This window comes from Vombatus ursinus, unplaced genomic scaffold (genome assembly GCF_900497805.2).
Source record: "Vombatus ursinus unplaced genomic scaffold, bare-nosed wombat genome assembly UNPS02014772.1, whole genome shotgun sequence".
NCBI classification, from domain to species: domain Eukaryota; kingdom Metazoa; phylum Chordata; class Mammalia; order Diprotodontia; family Vombatidae; genus Vombatus; species Vombatus ursinus.
Genome location: NW_020954550.1, coordinates 1,530,918 through 1,550,644, shown reverse-complemented (window position 1 = coordinate 1,550,644; position 19,727 = coordinate 1,530,918). Strand labels below are relative to the sequence as shown.

At 36.6% G+C, this 19,727-nt stretch overlaps 1 protein-coding gene across 1 annotated transcript in view; it reads right to left on the bottom strand.

The window, feature by feature from the left end:
- Window positions 1-19,727, bottom strand: part of IQGAP2 (IQ motif containing GTPase activating protein 2) — a 340,576-nt gene that overhangs the window by 69,718 nt on the left and 251,131 nt on the right. Inside the window, exons 14-16 of the mRNA XM_027863404.1 lie at window positions 14,822-14,906; window positions 11,522-11,689; window positions 1,241-1,383 (exon numbers count right to left, since the gene is read on the bottom strand). Of these exons, the coding sequence (XP_027719205.1) occupies window positions 1,241-1,383; window positions 11,522-11,689; window positions 14,822-14,906 (396 nt within the window). The remainder of the gene's footprint in view (window positions 1-1,240; window positions 1,384-11,521; window positions 11,690-14,821; window positions 14,907-19,727) is intronic.

The window sequence follows — 19,727 nt, the reverse complement described above, 5'->3', positions numbered from 1 at the left end:
AGATGGAAGGAGGGAGGGAGGAAGGGAAGGAGGAAACTATCTGAAGTCATTTGTTTAGAGATGATAATCAAAACAATGGGAGCTAATGAGGTCACAAGCTAGAGAGTGTAGTTAGAAAAAGGAAAAGGACCTAGGACAGAGCCTTGGGCAGTATATTCAAAGTTCAGGGGAACAATATGGATTCTAATTAATCAAAGGAAACTAAAAAGCAGTAGACAGATATGAAGGTGGAGCACTATCATGAAAATCCAAAGAAGAAAGCACATATAGGTAGTTAACAGTGGTGTTGTTGTTCATCTGCAGCATTTGACAGGATTTCAAATGTTAAGTTTGAGGCAAATGCTGCAGAAAGAAGGATGAGGATTAAGTAAAGGAAATCAGACCAGGAAATTAGGCAATCACTGAGGACTTTGGAGACTGGTATGATTGTAAGCCATGTTTCAAATAGTTGAGAAGGGGAGATAAAATGGAAGAACTGAATATAAACAGTTTAGAAGAAATCACTTCCAGATGCTTCAGGGGATGGGATAGAAAAGGAAAGCAAAGGAATTATTACCAGGGAAGGATTCATGGAGGAAGAAGTATTTGTCCTTGGCCTTGAAAGACTGTCCTGTCTGTTGAGACATGGGTAAATGCTTACTAGTTCACTAAAAGCAGGTGGCACATACCTGTAATCTGAACAGGAAGGATGAAATTGGTGGAGCTTTTGAACTTGGAAGTTCTGACCTACAGCAGGCTAAGCCCATTGGGTATTCACACTAAATTAGACATTTTCTGGGAGTGGGGGCCTGTAGGGGTATCTAAAGAAGGGTGAACCAGCAAAGATTGAAAACAGAGCAGATTAAAGCTCCAGTATTTATCAGAGTGGAATAGGGCCTGTGAGTAACTCCTGTACTTCCAGCCTAGGTGAGATAGGTAAACCCAATCTTAAAATGCATACTCTTCAAACCCAACAGTTTGTCATAGAATAGGAATGAAAACTAGATAAATGGGTATGATGTTAAGAGATCAAGATTGAACAGGAAGGCGATATAAATCTGTGTGTTTGCTTCTAATATGATAATATCTCTCCATACCCATTCCTCAAATAAATTTGTTATTGGTAGCTCCTCCTACCTCAAAAAAAAAAAAAAACAAACAAACCTTTTCTCTTCAAAAGACAAAAATAAACAAGGACTCTCCCCTTATTGATTTCTCTGCTAAGTCCTTTTACAGACTGAAAATAAATTCAGTACCATACCTTAATTTCACACTGTGACAGCCAAGATAATTTATCTCCATAATTTTCAGGACAAATCCAGGTACCCACTCCTGTTTCTGTGTTGTAATAGTAGTTATAAATATCACGCAATGTGAATTTGAGCCATGAGCCTTCCGTAGTCACTAAACGCAAAAACAGGAAACATTCCATTGAAAATGAAGACAGGAGACCTTAATGACAATGTAATCCTCTCTTCAATATGTGAAATATCAAGAAAGTGTTTAATGAGAAACATTGAGATGGTTTAGTCATGGTTGCTAGAAATGGACTCCTGACATGAAAGGAAGCTTCTTTGTGGACTAAGGAGCTACTTAAACTGTTTTTATTTTTTTTTTAATTTTTGTGGGCTTCTTTAGCATTTAAATGAAACCTAAAATATGTACTGTGATTTGTTCCCTACATACATAACTGAAGGAAATTCTAAATTCCAGTTAGAGGTAAGTAAAAATAAAGATGTAATTTTTTTCACTTATGAGTTCATGGACTCTTTGAAATATAGCTATGGTCCCCCTGAGAGTTAAGAACCCCTAGTTGCAATGCTCAAAGGCCAAACTGCACATACAATCTGCTTTGGGAGGTGGGAAGGGGGAGATGGAAAGAAGCCCACAGGAGGAGAGAGAAAAGTGCAAATGATTTTTCATCCTGAAACCTACATTTTTGGCAGGTAAGGATAGGATTTCAGCACAGGCTGGAGGTGGGGAAATTGCATAAAGAGAGGAGAAGAAAAGTGACCACATGCCCTAAACTCTCTGTAGGTTAACACTCTGGTAGCATGAACCTTCTTGCTTGATCCCTCACCTTTCCTGAAGAGCTCATAATATACTCTTGGAGGGAAGGGAATTTTTGTCTTTGTTTTTCTCTTTGTACTCATAGCATCTGTCATAATGCCTGGCATGAAGCAGATGCTTAAGAAATGCTTGTTGAACAAATGAAGAGCTCTTTCTTACTCCATGATCCTGATAGACACTGAAAAATACTGTAAATATATTTTGGTTATTGCCATAAGAGTGAATACTGATTGTATAAGAGAATATTTCTGAGTACAAAATAGCTTGTGCGGATGAGAAGGCAGCTGAGTGAAGTGGATAGAATGTTGGACCTGGAGTCAAGAAGGCCTGTCTTCAAATTCAGCCTCAGATGTTTACTAGCTGTGTGACCCTGGGCAAATCACTAACCTCTGCTTGCCTCAATTTCTTCAACTAGGAAATGCAGATAACAATAGCACCTACCTCCCAGGATTGTTGTGAGGGTCAAATAAGATGATATTTGTAAAGTGCTTAGCACAGTATGTAGTACATAGCAGGTGTTATGTAAATATTGATTATTATTATTATTATTAGAAAGCAATCAGCTACCCTTAAAATACAAATAGGCTTAATTAGACATGTTAAATGAGAAGTTAAATTAGACATGTTAAGTGAAAATGGCTTTTAGCTTATCTGTTCCAAATCATTTAAATATTTGTTTCTTGATACTCTCAGAAAGGAGGCTTAAGCAGTTTGGAAATCCATGAGTTAGGATGAGAAAGTAGGCCAGACCTCCACATGCTTCAGCACAGCCCAGGGCAAACAGATACCTTCAAGTGGCCAGACCACCAGGTGCTTCAGTGAAGCCCTGGGAAATGCAGAAACCCCTCATGAGGCAAGCTGCCAGATCCCTATTGCTTCCAACAGCATCAGCCAACCACCACCCCACTCTCACCCTCACAGTATGGCATCAGACACAAGGGTCCCCTGTGGGCCTCAGGACAAGATCACTATAGCACCAGGTAAACAGCCAGAGCCTGCAGCCACTGGCACAAGAAGCCTGAGACAGAACCCTTTCCACCCTGGGAACAGATATCAAACTTAAAAGAAAGGAAAAAGGCCAAAAAAGAGACAAGCAAAACAAACAACAACAATAACAAAAAAAAAAATAATAATCCCACCACAGAAAGTTATGGTGACAGGGAAGACTGAGACACAAACTCAGAAGAAGACAACAACATCAAACACCTATGAGCAAAACCACAACAAAAAACAGGAAATGGTCTCAAGCCCAGAAAGAACTCATAGAAGAGCTCAAAAAGGAGCTTAAAAATCATATGAGAGGTAGAAGAAAAATTGGGATAAGAAACGAGAGTAATGCAAGAGAATTATGATAAAAGAGTCAACAAAGGAGCTTGGAATAAGAAAACAATTGCTTAAAAAGTAAATTTGGCCAAATGGAAAAGGAAATACAAAAATTCACTGATGAAAATAGCTCCTTAAAAAGCACAATTGGCCAAATAGAAAATAAAGTAGAAAAGCTAATTGAGGAGAACAACAACTTCAAAGTTAGAATTGGGCAAGTGGAAGCTGATGACTCTATGAGATATCAAGAATCAATTAAAAAAAATCAAAACAATGAAAAAATAGAAGAAAAATAAAGTATCTCATGGGAAAAACAATTGACCTAGAAAATAGATCTAGGAGAAACAATGTCAGAATCATTGGACTACCTGAAAGCCATAATCAAAAGGAGGACCTGGGGCAGGTAGGTGGCACAGTGGATAGAGCACTGGCCCTGAAGTCAGGAGGACCTGAGTTCAAATCTGGCCTCAGACCAAACACTTGACACTTACTAGCTGTGTGACCCCTGGAAAAGTCACTTAACCTCAATTGCTTAAAAAAAAAAACAAAATTAAAAAACAAAAACAAAAGGAGGACCTGGACAGCATCTTTCAAGAAATTATCAAGGAAAACTGCCCTGATGTCCTGGAACCAAAGAGCAAAATAGGCATTGAAAGAATCCACTGATCACTGCAAGAAAGAGATCCTAAAATAAAAACTCCAAGAAACATTATAGCCAAATTTCAAAACTATCAAGTCAAGGAAAAAATACTACAAGTGGCCAGAAAGAAACAATTCAAATATCAGGGAGTCACAATCAGGATTACACAGGACTTGGCAGCTGCAAGATTAAAGAATCATGGAACATGATATTCTGGAAGGCAAAGGAGCTAGGACGACAACCAAGAATCACTTAGCCGGTAAAATCAAGCATAATACATCAAGGGGAAAAAATGGTTATTCAATAAACAGACAGATTTCAACCAAAAATTTGACCTCCAATATCAAGACCCAAAAGAAGCATAAACAGGTTAAATGGAGTTAAAGTATTTACATCCCCAAGGGAGGATGATACTTGTAATTCTTAAAATAGTATCACTAATAATACAGCTAGAAGGAATGTACATAGATAGAGGGTACACGTGTAAGGTAAATTTGAGGGAATGATATAAAAAAATTTAAGGTATGAGAAAAAGAAGAACAATAGGAACAGAAGGAAGGGAAAGGTAGAGTGGGGTAAATTATTTCACACGAAGAGGTACAAAAGACCTAGTACAGTGGAGAGGAAAATGAGAAGATGGGCAATGAGTATCACTTGAATCTTATTCACATAAGCATTGGCTCAAAGAGGGAATAATATAGAAATTTATTTCATCCAACAGGGAAGTAGAAGGGGAGATCTTCAAGTAAAGAGAGGACTGACAGAAGGGAGGGCAGATCAGGGGAGATGGTAAGACAGAAGCAAAACACTGGTGAGGAGGGAAAGAGTGAAAGGAGAGAGAACACAGACAGGAGAAAGAATAGGATGGAGGGAAATAGTAATCATAACTGTAATGTGGATGGGATGAACTGTCCCATAACACAGAAGTAGATAGCAGAGTGGATCAAAAACCAGAATCCTACAATATATATTTTACAAGAAACACACTTGAAGCAGAGACACACACACAGAGTAAAGGTAAGGGGCTCGAGCAGAATCTATTCTGCTTCAGCTGCAGTTAAAAAAAAAAAAAAAAGCAAGGGTAGCAATCCTGATCTCAGACAAAGTAAAAGCAAAATTAGACCTAATTAAAAGAGATAAGGAGGGAAACTACATATTGTTAAAAGGTACCATAGACAATGAAGCAATATTGATGTTAAACATATATGCACCAAGTGGTATAGCATACAAATTCTTAAAGGAGAAGTCAAATGAATTGCAGGAAGAAATAAACGGCAAAACTATATTAGTGGGGGACAACTGTTCCCTCTCAGAAATTGACAAATTCAACCAAAAACTAAACAAGAAAGAAACTAGGTAGGTAAATCAAATATTAGAAAAGTTAGATATGACAGACCTTTGAAGAAAACTGAATGGGAACAGAAAGGAATATACATTTTTTCTCAGCAGCACATGGCACCTACACAAAAATTGACCATGTAACAGGGCATAAAAACCTCAAAATCAAATGTAAAAAGGCAGAAATAGTAAATGTATTCTTTTCATATCATAATGTAATACAAATTACTTTCAACAAAGGGCAGTGGAAATACAGGTTAAAAATTAATTGGAAACTAAATAATTTAATCCTAAAGAATGAGTGGGTCAAAGAACAAATCATAGAAACAATAATTTCATTAAAAAGAATGACAACCAAAATGTGTAGAATGCAGCTAAAGAAGTACTTAGGGGGAATTTTACATCAACAAAGCAGAAAAAGAACAGATCAATGAATTGGACAAGCAACTGAAAAAAGAAGAAATTTAAAATCCTTGATTGAGCATCAAATTGGAAATCCTGAAAATCAAAGGTGAGATTAATAAGACTGAAAGTTAAAAAAAAAAAACCTATTGAGCTAATAAATAAATCTGGGAGCTGGTTTTATGAAAAGAAAACCAATGAGATAGATAAGTCATTGGTTAGTTTAGTTTAAAAAAAAAGAAGAAGAAAACCAAATATCCAGTATCAAAAATGAAAAGAGTAAAATCACCACCAATGAAGAAGAAATTAAAGCAATCATTAGGAAATATTTTGCCCAATTATATGCCAATAAATCTAACAATCTGAGCAAAATGGATGAATATTTACAAGAATACAAATTACCTAGAATAATAGATCAGGAAATAGAATGCTTAAATAACCCAATCTTAGAAAAAGAAATTGAATAAGGCATTAATGAACTCCCTAGGAAAAAATTCCCAGGCCAGCTGGGTTCTTGAGTGAATTCTACCAAACATTTAAAGAACAATTAATTTCAATACTATATAAACTATTTAGAAAAACAGTTGAAGTCCTACCAAACTCCTTTTATGACACAAATATGGTGCTGATACCAAAACCAGGAAGATCTAAAACAGAGGAAGAAAATGATAGGCCAATTCCCCTTATGAATATTGATACAAAAATTTTGAACCAAAATAACAGCAAGGCAATCATGGCAATATACCAGAAGGATCATACATTGTGACCAGCTGAGATTTATACCAGGAATGCAGGGTTGGTTCAATATTAGGATAACTATCAATATAATTGACCATATCAATAAAAAACCCAACAGAAATCATATGATTATCTTGATAGATGTTAAAAAAAAGGCTTTTGACAAAATACAGCACCCATTCCTATTAGAAAGCCTATAAAGCATGGGAATATTCTTTAAAATGATAAGCAGTATCTATCTAAAACCATCAGTAAGCATTATTTGTAATGGAGATAAGCTAAAAGCTTTCCCAATAAGATCAGGGGTAAAGCAAGAAGGCCCATTATCACCACTATTATGCAATATACTATTAGAAATGTTAGCTATAGCAATAATAGAAGAAAAAGAAATTGAAGGAATTAGAATAGGCAATGAGGAAATAAAACCATCACTCTTTGCAGATCATATGATGGCATACTTTGAGAACCCTAGAGCATCAACTAAAAAATTACTTGAAATAATTAACAACTTTAGCAAAGTTGCAGGATATAAGATAGACCCACATAAATCCTTAGCATTTCTTTATATAACCAATAAAGCCCAGCAGCAAGTGATAGAAGAGAAATTCCATTTAAAATAATTTAAACAATATAAAATACTTAGGAGTCTACCTGCCAAGACAAACTCAGGAATTTTATGAGCACAATTACAAAACACTTTTCACACAAATAAAGTCAGATGAAAACAATTGAAAAATATCAATTGCTCATGGGTAGGCCAAACCAACATAATAAAAATCACAATTTTGCCTAAACTAATATACCTTTTCAGTGCCATACCAATCAAACTACCAAAAAATTATTTGATAGAGCTAGAAAAAATAACAACTAAATTCATGTGAGAGAACAAAAGGTCAAGAATATCAAAGGAATTAATGAAAAAAAAAAGCACAAAGGTGGCCCTAACAATACCAGATCTCAAACTATATTATAAAGCAGTAATCATCAAAATTATGTGGTACTGGCTAAGAAATAGAGTGGTGGATAAGTGGAATAAATTAGGTACATAAGACTTAATAGTCAATGAGCATAGTAACCTAGTATTTGATAAACCCAAACACTCCAGCTTTAAGGAGAACTCACTATTTGACAAAAACTGCTTGGAAAACTGGAAAACAATAGGACACAAACTAGGTATAGACCAACATACACCAAGATAAAGTCAAAATGGGTGCTTGATTTAGACATAAAGGGTGACACCATAAGCAAATCAAAAAAGCAAGGAATAGTAAAGCTGTCTATAGGGAGGGGAAGAATTCATGACCAAACAAGAGATAGAGAACGTTACAAAATGTAAAATAGATAATTTTGATTATATTAAATTAAGTTTTTGTACAAACAAAACCAATGCAACAAAGATTAGAAGGAAAACAGAAAACTGGGAAACAATCTTTACGGCAAGTGTCTCTGATAAAGGCCTCATTTCTCAAATATATATAGAACTGAATCAAATTTATAGGAATACAAGCCTTTCCCCAACTATTAAATGGTCAAGGAATATGAACAAGCAGTTTTCAGATCAAGAAATTAAAGCTATCTATAGGCATAGGAAGAAGTGCTCTAAATCATTTTTGATTAGAGAAATGCAAATTAAAACAACTCTGAGATATCACTTCATACCTACCAGATTAGCTAATATGACAAAAAAAGGAAAAGGATAAATGTTGGATAGGATGTGAGAAGATTTGGACACTAATGCACTGTTGGTGGAGTTGTGAACTGATCCAATCATTCCGGAGAGCAACTTGGAACTATGCCCTATTGCACCAAACTGTGCACACCCTTTGATACAGCAATACCACTGCTAGGTTTGTATCCCAAAGGGATTATAAAACAGGGAAGATACTAAAATATTAAAGCAGCCCTTGTCATGGTGGCAAATTATTGGAAATTGAGGGGATACCCATCAATTGGGGAATGGCTGAACAATCTGTGGAATGAATGTAATGAAATACTATTGTGCAATAAGAAATTATGAGCAGCCAGATTTCAGAAAATCCTAGAAAGACTTGACATTATATATAGTATCAGAAACATTGTTTAATGATCAACTATGAATGACCCAGCTCTTCTTCTTCTTTTTTTTTTTTTGAGGCAATAGGGATTAAGTGACTTGCCCAGAATCACACAGCTAGTGTCAAGTGTCTGAGGCCAGATTTGAATTCAGGTCCTCTTGACTCCAGGGCCAGTGCTGTATCCACTGCGCCACGACTCAGCTCTTCTTAGCCACACAATGATCTGAGACAAGTACAAAGGATTCGCGAAAGAAAATGCCATCCATATCCTGATAATAAACTGATGGACTCCAAATGTAGATCAAAGCATATTTTTTTCACTTGCTTTTATTCTCTCTTGCTGTTTTTTTCCCTTTTCATCTATTTTTTCTTTTCCAATTGTGATGAACACGGAAATTTTTTTTACATGATAGCACATGTATAAACTATATCAAATTGCCTACCATTTTCAAAAGAGAGGAGGGGTGGGAGGGAGGGAGAGAGAAAAATTTGGAACTCAGAATCTTGTAAAAATGAATGATAAAAATGTTCTTGACATGTAACTGGGGAAAAAAATAAAATACTAAAAAAACCCTGAAACAAATTTATGAACCACAGTCCATATTTGGAAACCGGTCCTGAAGGTCATGAGACTGTAGATACAGAACTGGACTAGAAGTCAGAGGCTCTCTAGCCTAGGTCATTCTGTACCTTGTGATAGGTTTATCTTGTCTTTCCCACAAGACAGGATGTGTGACTCATCATCAGGCTATTGGAATTATAATCAGCAACATCGTTGATCATAATTTAAGTTATAAGACCACTCCAAGAATTTTTGAGCTGGTTTTATATGCTTCTTTGCCTCCAATATGTATACATACACACACACACATACACACACACACACACACACACACACATATGCATGAGAGCCCTACATACATTCCACAACTGGTTTTATATGCTGCACTGCCCTCTATAATGCTCAGGCAAATAAGTATGCCTATCTTCAAAGAGGCATGGATGAGAAAACTACCAATGTTTTTATATGCTTTACTACTCTAAAATGTATCATAAGGTTATGTTTATTTGTGATGCTGACAAGTAATTGTTGTGGTTTTAGAGAATGGCCTTTTCTATACACCACAAAGGATCCTCATAGGTAGGAGAGAGAAAGTATGCAAAACTGGCCTTAGTTATCCTTGGTGAGATGTCAGGGGAGCAGAAAGCTTGATGAATTACGAATCTATTGACCTAGGAAGGCCCTCCCATTATATCACAGCAGGTAAATGATCAGAGACAAGTGAAACTACCATGTTGCTAATTTATTTTACATATTTTTCATATTTATTTCAAAATATTTTACTTATTTAATTTGATTAATTTATTTGTTTGTTTTATTTAGTTAGTTTAAGGTCAGACAAGACAGACTGGGAAAAGCAAGTCTCTAGCACATTTTCTGGCTTTTGAGAACAGGTCAGGCAGGATATGTAGGTGTCAATCACTTAAGAAATAACCTTAGGTGTAGGCCTACAGTGAGCAAGCAAAATGACTAGAGAGAGTTAAGATGAGGAAGTCCAAGACAAAGCATTTTCTCATCTTCCAGAAAACTCACACCATCTATATATAAATGAGGGCATATTCAGATCACTGGTGATGGAGGAGGAGAAAGTCATTCACTTTTTCTAACCAATAAAATGCATTCCCTGCCCTTTCAGGGAGGAAAGCCACTACTTAGGAAGGAATGGCTTCTAAGTGCATCAAGAAAAGATCATTAAAGGAAGGCTGGAAATAAGTTTATAATTACAAGCAGAGTCTGAAAACGCATAAGGTTAGAGGAATTTTTCCTAAAGCCTGACACACTCATGAAGATTTATTCCTATAGCATTTGTCTCTTCCCTCTCTGTCCCAACAAATTTTATCATCCTAAGTAGAAATAACAAAGGAGGCATAGGGAATATACTAGACTACCAATTTCACTCTGTTCTGTGGCTACTCCTAATGCTAGCTTGATATTTACTGAGGAAGCTGGATGGTACAGTAGATAGAGTGCCACACTCAGAGTCAGGAAGACCCAATTCAAATCCTGCCTCAGAAGTTGCATTATCCTAGGCAAATCACTTAGCCATTCTGAGCCTCAGTTTCCTTATATGTAAAATGAGAATAACAAAACCATCTGCCTTGTACAGTTATTGTATGGACAAATGAGATAACATGAGTAAAGAGCTTTGCAAACCTCAAAGCTTTCTGCAAATTCTTATTTAATTCTTATTATTACTACTATGAATTATTATTATTATTGTTACAGGACATAAGTTCTTCATCTTTGTCATGAACTCTTTTGGCATCTGGTGAAGCCTATGGATCTCTTCTGAGAATAATACTTTTCAATGCATGAAATAAAGCACATAGTATTACAAAGGAAACCAATTATATTGAAATGCAGTTATCAAAAAATACATTTTTTTTAAAAGTTCCTGAACCCCAGATGAAGAAACTCTCTAATAGGGAGTTACAAGGGACCTAGGCGATTATTAAATGCAATCCCTTCACTTTACTGGAAAAGAAGGAAAACAGGTTCAAAAGAGTTTTTTCAAAGGTGATTTTTGCAAATGTGTGCCATTGCTTTTAAGAGGTACTGAGTGTGATCTACAATGGGCAGGGAAAATTGAGAGATTTCTGGATTTGGAGCCGGGAATATTCTAGTAATCTCATCTCTTAACACTTAAGAGCCTTGTGACTATGTAAGCTTCTGAAGCTCCAATGCCTTCACTAACAGATGGTCATTTTTATACATAACAATACATGTGATAACTACTTTATAGACTTGTTATTAGGTTCAAATGAAGCATGTAATGTGATCTATGGACTTTATTTAAAGCCTATATAGATGCCAAGTTATTATTATCAGTATTGAAATTAATTTTGTTATAAGAAGAATAACTCAAAGAATACAACAGGCAATCTACTTTTGCTTCTAAAGGAATAGTAGGTTTACCTCCAAATGACTTCTGCTTCTTGGCTTCAAAAAGCATTTGATAGTAATCTTTAGCATGCAGGGAGATCATTTGCCTTGCTTCTGAATAGCTAGATTGTAGCACTTCCAGTAAATTTTCTTTGTCTTCATTCTCCAAATACTGATTAATTTTAGATACTGTAGCAGCTCCTGAGTGACAGAAAAAAAAACAACAACATTCCAATTAATGGACATTTTTTCTTCATAGAAGAGAGTATACAAGGATATGTAAAGATAAAAATCAACTCCTTAGTAACAGAATTAATTTAGTAAACTTTCTAGTAACAGAACTAATTTAGTAAACCCTTTAGTAACAGACAATGAACTTAGTCTTTGGTGATGGAGAACATTCCATACATCCTCTCTACAAAATTCTTGGAATACAGAAGTAGGTCACCAATCATTCACCCTTCAGTGTAGGTGCCAGACAAATTAGATATTGTTAGACTATGAGGAATATTGGATTTTTCATCAGAAAGTTAATACTCTTTCCTGGTTATATTTAGAGACCATCCTACAAGGCAAAACAATGCATTAAAATGGGCTTTGATGAACTCAAACAACAAATCTGTGACCCTGACCTGGATAACTCCTTTATCAAAACTGAAATGCCCACTGTGTAGAACACTAGAATGGCTGCTGAAAATGTCATAAATACTCTCTATATTTATGTCTCTCATGCATGATTCAGGGTTCGAGATGTCTCTACTTCACATAATAAGCATATCATACATGGATATTGCAATGCATACATTTTAGGTAAATATTCTAGCAGACATTCTAGGGCAGGAATCAGTTTGTTCATAGGTACATTGTTAAACAGATAACTTGGGGGCTAGTTTTGCCCTATAAGACATTTTAGCTCATTTCAGATTTGTGGGCTAATATTGAGGGCACAATACTCTGAAACATCAAACCCAAGGTGAGGATAACAAAAGAAATGCCCATTTTATAAGTTAAGGATAAAAGAGATGGGAACAGATACATAGTTGGTATTTATTTAAAATATGTAAATGAGTAAAGCAGTACTATTTCAACATGAAATAGAACAGAATGCCAAGTAACTCTCATAACATCTATAAAAGTCCATAACCTAGAGAATTTGTAATATAAAATATTAAAGCAGAGACATATAGAGAATGTCACCAGGGCAGCTAGGTGGTACAGTGGATAGAGCACCGGCCCTCGAGTCAGGAGGACCTGAGTTCAAATACCGTCTCAGGCCAAACACTTCACACTTACTAGCTGTGTGACCCTGGGTACGTCACTTAACCCCAACTGCCTAAAAATTAAAAAAAAAAGAAGAATGTCACCCACTCCATAGGGGTGTTTTTGGTACAGCATAACATGGCAATGGTGAGAATTAAGCTTCTAAATAAAAAAGGGAAAGAGTCTTCATGGTTTTTTTGTTTAAAATGGCTCTTAACATTACATTGGATAAAAGATGAAAAAAAATACTCTGTTCTCATTCAGGGAAAGCTTGCTGAAGATGGGCTTGTAGAAAGCAAAGAAAAGAGCTGAAGGAGAAAGTTATAGATAAGAAAAGTTGAGAGAGAAAAAAAGAGGAAATAGAAAATGGCAAAGAATTAGGTTCAACATGGGCACTGGATCAGATAGCCACATTCAAATCCAGAGAAAATTTGAAAAACTTTTTTTTTTTAGGGCTTAGAACTGCAATTTCATTATTGTGGGTAATTCCCAGTGTGGAAACTCCCTCTGTTGATAAATTCAAAATATCTTCTGTAACAGACACTGAGGGGTGAAATGACTTGTCTGCACAACAGAACTAGTACTATCAGAGGCAACATTTAAACGCACGTCTTCCTGACTTTAAGATTGGCCCTTTTATTCATGATGTGAACTTTTTTCCTCCTAAAATGACTAAATTCCTTGCTGCTAAACACACACACACACACACACACACACACTGGAAATTCTAATCTACAGAGGCCAGATATGGATGTTTTAGCTTAAAAAAGTATACTATGAACTATATAATTTAAAAATATGGTTCTAAAACAATGCAAAACTTGTCCAAAAATATATATCTTTCAAGACAAAAATTATTAATCTATTTGATCTTCTTCAATAAAAAAGTTGATGGTTTTTATGATAATAATATGTAATTCCTCCCTTTTAACAAAGAAGAAGAGTTAAGCAGAACCAACCCAAAGTGACAGTCAGACTGTATATGCAGCATTCTATATCCATAGTTTCCTTAATAGTCTAAGGAATGAGAAGCCTCATTACAAGATTTAAAGATATGTTAGTATTTGTATACCAGAGTTAAACAGAAGTTGAAATAAAAGAACAAAAAAACATTTTAAAGCAAGCTTGCTCTGAAAAATAAAATCTTGTCCATTTTACCTTCTTTCTGTGCCTTCACTATAACTTGCTTTATACTTTCTAAAAGGTTTAGGAATGTATGAGATATTCATTTTCTACATGTATCGTAAATTTTCCCATTTGTTCCTATCTCATGTATCAAATGCTTTATTTCTGTTTTCGTCTAGGTCTGCAGGAAAGGAAGACATTAATATTTCCACCAAGGGTGGAAAAGTTCAGGTTGGAGAAATATACATATTTGTTCCAGTCTAAGAAAATAAGAAACAGATGCAAACCATGGATGTCTGATATTTTTTAAAGTTCCTCTAAAGTTTAAAAACACATCTGGGATGCAAAATTAAGCCACTTCATCAAACGATGATTTGATAAAATAGAATGGATCTTTAATTATGCCATTTAGGATGGATTAATGAGGTGTTATGAGGTTTATTTTCACTTATACAAGTGAAATGACAGGTTTTTTTCTTTTTATATCATCATGGAATTCCTTCCATAAGACAATTGAAAGCAAGTGTTTTCTATTCTTTTGTCATGGAAGATAGTGGGAAGGAGGAAGATTTAAAGGGTAGAAATGTGAAAACTTCAAAAAAATTTCTAGAAGTGGATATAGAAGGATGGATGGGCAGAATGAAGGAAGGAAAGAAGGGAGAGAGGGAGGAAAACAGGGAGGAAGAAAGAGAGAGATGGAGGTAGAGGAGGAGAGGAAGGAGAGAAAGAAAGAAAACGTGGAGATGAATTTCAAATAGAAACAAAACAAATCAGTATTCTGAACTTTTCTGGGGACAGTCCTGAATTATTTAAAATGACATAAAACAGTGGCTAGAAATGAGTTGAAATATATTTCAGACATACCTGTCCAGAAATGGAGAACATAAATAATAGAAGGCACATATAAGAATAAGGTAGTCTATATCAAGCCAATAGAGGGATGCTTACCTTTGTTTACCTGGACCACATCCAGGTTGGCATAGTCTATTCCTGCCTGTATTTCTTGCCCCAAAAGATCTTGAGATTGATCAGTCTGGAAAAAAGAATTAATAGAAAGAAAACACAAATGAGTAATGTTATAGAGAATGAGTAACTGCTTTCTTAGCAGTCAAATAATTTATTGAACTATTTCTACTTTACAATCTTCTGAATTACCAGATACCTATTATAAGAGAGTAGCTATGCTACACAACTTTATGGCAAAGTTGATGGTTGACTAGCTGGTGCAATAAACAGGACAACTTTACGAAGTGGCATTTATGTAGGATTGTATGTGTCTCTAGGGAAACCAGCGAATGCTTCTTTTTCTAGAAATACACCAAACCACTCATGGACCTCAAATTTGAAATGAATACTGGTAATTGAAGATGAACTTACAAAGAAGTGATGTGACTAACAAGATGGAAGACTACACGTTTTCTCCAATCCCCTTGACAGCTTCAAAATAGGAATTATGCACAAGAAATAAGATAATTTTGGCTGTCACCATAGTTTAATAGCAAGAACTCTAATGAGATAAAACTTTCATGAACTCACAGCAGGGTAGGTTAATCACTCATGTCTAACTCTGCATTCATTCATCATTCCCACCTCCCCTATCCCCCAACCCCAATGCTATCTTGTTATTGGGCAAGCCGCTTCATGAACATAGTAAAATGGAAAGACGCTGGATTTGCAGTGAGAGGACTGGGCTCTGATTTAGATTCTGCCATTTCCCAAGTTATACTGGACAAGTTTACCTAGCCCGGAGGTGGAGAACCCGTGGCTTCAAGGCCACATGTAGCCTTCTAGGTCCTCTGGTGCAGCCTTTTGACTGAGTCCAAGTTTTACAGAACGAATCCTTTTGTGAAGGGGATTTGTTCTGTGAAGTTTGGATTCAGTCAAAGGGCACTTGAACACCTATAGGGCCACATATGGCCTCAAAGCTGCAAGTTCCGCACCCCTGATCCTAACCTGTCTTTCCATATCTGCTAAATAGGAGGAAGTTGAATTAGATGACTTTAAAATCCCTTCCCCATTTCTTAAGCTAAAATCCATTCTGAAAAAAATTTTAAAAAATAAAATCCATTCTGCAATCTTTCCAACTCTCAATTTCTTCATCATCTACTTCAAAAGAATGTGAAGGGCTGGGAAGGGAAAAAACAGGAGGACCCTTATGTCTTCATATTCCTACTGCCAAGAGCAGTGTCTTCCACATGGTAGAAACTTAATAAAATGTTTGCTGAATGAACAAATGGGGAGGAAATGATTGAAGAAAGAGATTCAGGCAAAGGTTCAGGGGAAAAAGTGATGGAATTGGAAATCAGAGGACCTGGGTTCAGATACTGGCTCTCCCAGTTACTAATATGTGATCTTGGGCAAGACACTTAGGTGCTCTGAACCTCAATTTCCTGATCTATAAAATGAAGTGGTTGGACTAAATCACTTTGAAGTTCTTGTCGAGATCTAATCTTTACCCTGCCAAAGAAACAGAATATGGTCCTAGAATAGAAGGTTTAGACTTGGAAGGTACTGTGGATGCTACCTATTCCAGATGCTTCATTTTACAGATGAGGAAACTAAGGTCCAGACACTTCTACCCCATTGGCCAGTTTTATCAAGAGGAAGCTAGTTTTGGTAAGGTTTTTTTTTTTTTTTGAGAGAAGAATAGGTAAAAATGTAGAGATTTGGCACACCAGAAAAGGAAGGCATATAAAACAAGGGGATGCGTTAAACAAAGAAATATCTAGAAAGCATTTTCTAAACAAGTCAGTCAGTGGCTGAGTGTTGATGAGAACACTTCACCACCAACTAAATTTGTTATTAGATCTTGAGCTAGAGATTTTGGCAAAGAGAAAAAAAAAGCAGAGGAGGGTCTGACACTGTAAACCACCATCTCTTCTGGAATACTGTAATTTTTCTGGGTTTTCATGACTGTTCTTTTGGCTGTTCTCCTGTCCAGCCACCTCTCAGTTTCTTTTGCTGGGTTTCCATCAATGACTTGGCAGCTAATTGTGAAAATTCCCCCCAAAGTATTTTTGGGTATTATTTTGGGTCCTCTTTTCTTTTTCCTTAATGCTCTTACTTGGTGATCTCATCAACTCCTATAGATTTGATTATCTCCTGATTCAGATTACAGGATTGATTTATCTCTACTGAACTCCAGTTTCTTATAGACTACCAATCAGATATTTTGAATTGCATGCCACAAGCTTCTCAAAATCAACATGTCCAAAGTAGATCTACTTATCTTCCCTCACCCCTCGCAGCTACTCAGATGGACCTCACTCTCTCTCTCTCTCTCTCTCACACACACACACACACACACACACACACACACACATATACTCACACTCATTTTTTTCCCCTTCTTCCCATCTCATCCCATTCATACATCACCTTCTCCACCCCCCCAGTACATCCTCCTTTCTTCCAGTCTTTGATTAAGAAGTAGCACTTTTATTTGCCAAGAAAACTTCTTCTACATATATCCTTCATCCCATACTTTTCCATTTCCTCCAGAAAATTGTTTCCTCAGTAAACCCCTATTTCTCTCTAATCTTCAATCTCTTCCTAGCTACCAGATCCTTCCCCGGTGAATATAAGCACACTCAAGTCTGCAATATTAGGAAACCCTTTCAAGATCCTACCATTCCAGGGAATAATTAGCCTCTCTTTTTTTTCTCAGCTAAATCACTTATAAAAGCCATCTGCAACCAGTGCCTCCATATCCTTAGCCTTCGCTCTCTTCTAAACCCTCAGCAATCTACTTTTTGACCTCAACATTCAGCTGAAGCTGCTCTCTAAGTTACTAACACTCTCTTAATTGCCAAAGATAGTTACCTTTTATTGATCCTCGCTTTCTTAACTTCTCTGCAGCCTTTGACACTTCATCACCTTCTCCTCTCTGGGTTTTCATGTCATTGCCTTCTCTTGGTTATTCATTCAACCCCTGTGACCACTTATTCTCAGTCTCATTTGCTGAAACTCTGAGCATGTCATGCGCAATAACTGTGGCTGTACCCCCTTAGCTCTGTGGTACAATTTCCTTTTTTTTTTTTATCTATACTTGTTCTGAGTTCATCAGTTTCCATGAGTTCAATTATAATTTTTCTTTAGATGATGTGCAGATCTATATATTCAGCCCTAGTCCTTCTCCTGAGCTACTGTCCCACATTTTCATTTGCCTTTTAGACACCATGAACTGGCTATCCTGTAAGTATCTCAAAACTAACATGCCCCCAAACAGAACTCATTATCTTCCCCCATTATCTTTCAAACTTTCCTACTATTGTGGAGGGCATGACCTCTACTGGACATGAGACAATGTGGCAGAAAGGACAGAGTGCTCAGAGTCAGGAAAATCTAGGTTCAAATCCCAATTTAGACATTGATTAGCCATGTGATTCTGGGCAAACAACTTAACCTCTCTTGGCCTCAGTGCCTCATTTGTAAAATGAGAAGGGTGGACTAGATGGCCTACAACATCACCTTCAACTCTAAATCTATAATTCTATTAACTTTCTAGTCACCCATGTTTGCAACCGTGGTGTAACCCTCACTTCTCACCATCACCCAAACATCAAATCAGTTGCCCAATCTTGCTATGACTAGACTACACATACTATCTTTTGGATATGTACACTTCTCTTTATTCACATGGCCACCATTTTGGTTTGGGCCCCTCCTTTTCTCATTCCCTAGACTATTGTAATAACTTCCTAATTTGTCTTCCTGATTGCTTCACATCTTACCTTGTTGTTGTATCATTTTAGTCATGTCCGACTCTTTGTGACCCCATTTGGAGTTTTCTTGGTAGTGATACTGGAGTGATTTGTCATTTCCTTCTCCAGCTCATCTTACAGATGAGAAAACTGAGGTCAACAGGATTAAGTGACATGCCCAGAGTCACACAGCTAGTAAGTGTCTGAAGCCAGATTTGAATTCAGATCTTCCTTACTCTAAGTCCCACTGAATTACCTAATTGCCTCACATCTTGCCTTACTCCAAGCCATACTCCAAAAAAAAAACCAAAACCAAAAAAACCCAAAAAAACCAAAAGCTTACAAAATGATTTTTTCTAATATGCAGGTCTGATCACATTCCCCTACTCACCACTTCCAGGATCAAATACGAAATCTGCTGACTCTCCAAGCTGGACCTTTCTAGCTTTCCAGTCTTCTCATACTTCCTTCCCCTCTACACTCTCTCCTTGTCTTACTAGCTTCCCTTCACACATGAAGTTCCATCTCCTAATTTCATGCTTTTGTGCTCGCTGCTTCACGTGCTAGGGTTGGGTTTTCTCCTCATCTCTACCTACTGGCTTAATCAATATTCAGTTCGAAGGTCACCTTCAACAGTAAGCCGAATTCATAGTCTCTCTAGTGACTATGCATCTGAAACTTGGGAGCCCCTCTTTCCCTGGTACACAAACCTTCCCTACACTGGAATGCTTGGTATCACCACCAAACCCCATCCCTAGTTGTCTACAAACCTGTCTATCTGTTTTCCCTTGCTGATCTGGGCTGGCAAAATAACTCATTGTGACTTTTGCTTGAATTTTCCCATGAGGATTTGGTTTGGTACCTTTTCTAGATCTGTTTAGAGATGTTTTATTTTTTATGGAGGAGGGAGCTTACTTGGACACCTTCCTGCTATTCTTCTATCTTATTAATAAATGCTCATTCTTTGATTTTAAAATTATTTCCTTGGGATTGTTGTTCGTCCTTTGCCCTCGAAGATGACCATGACATCAGGAAGGTGATGTCATGACATGCTAATGAATTGGATTTAAGTGAGGGAGAGCTGTACAAGGTCACCTGCCTCACTTTCTCCTCTAGAGCCATCTGGGTCCAGTGGCCAGATACACATCAGG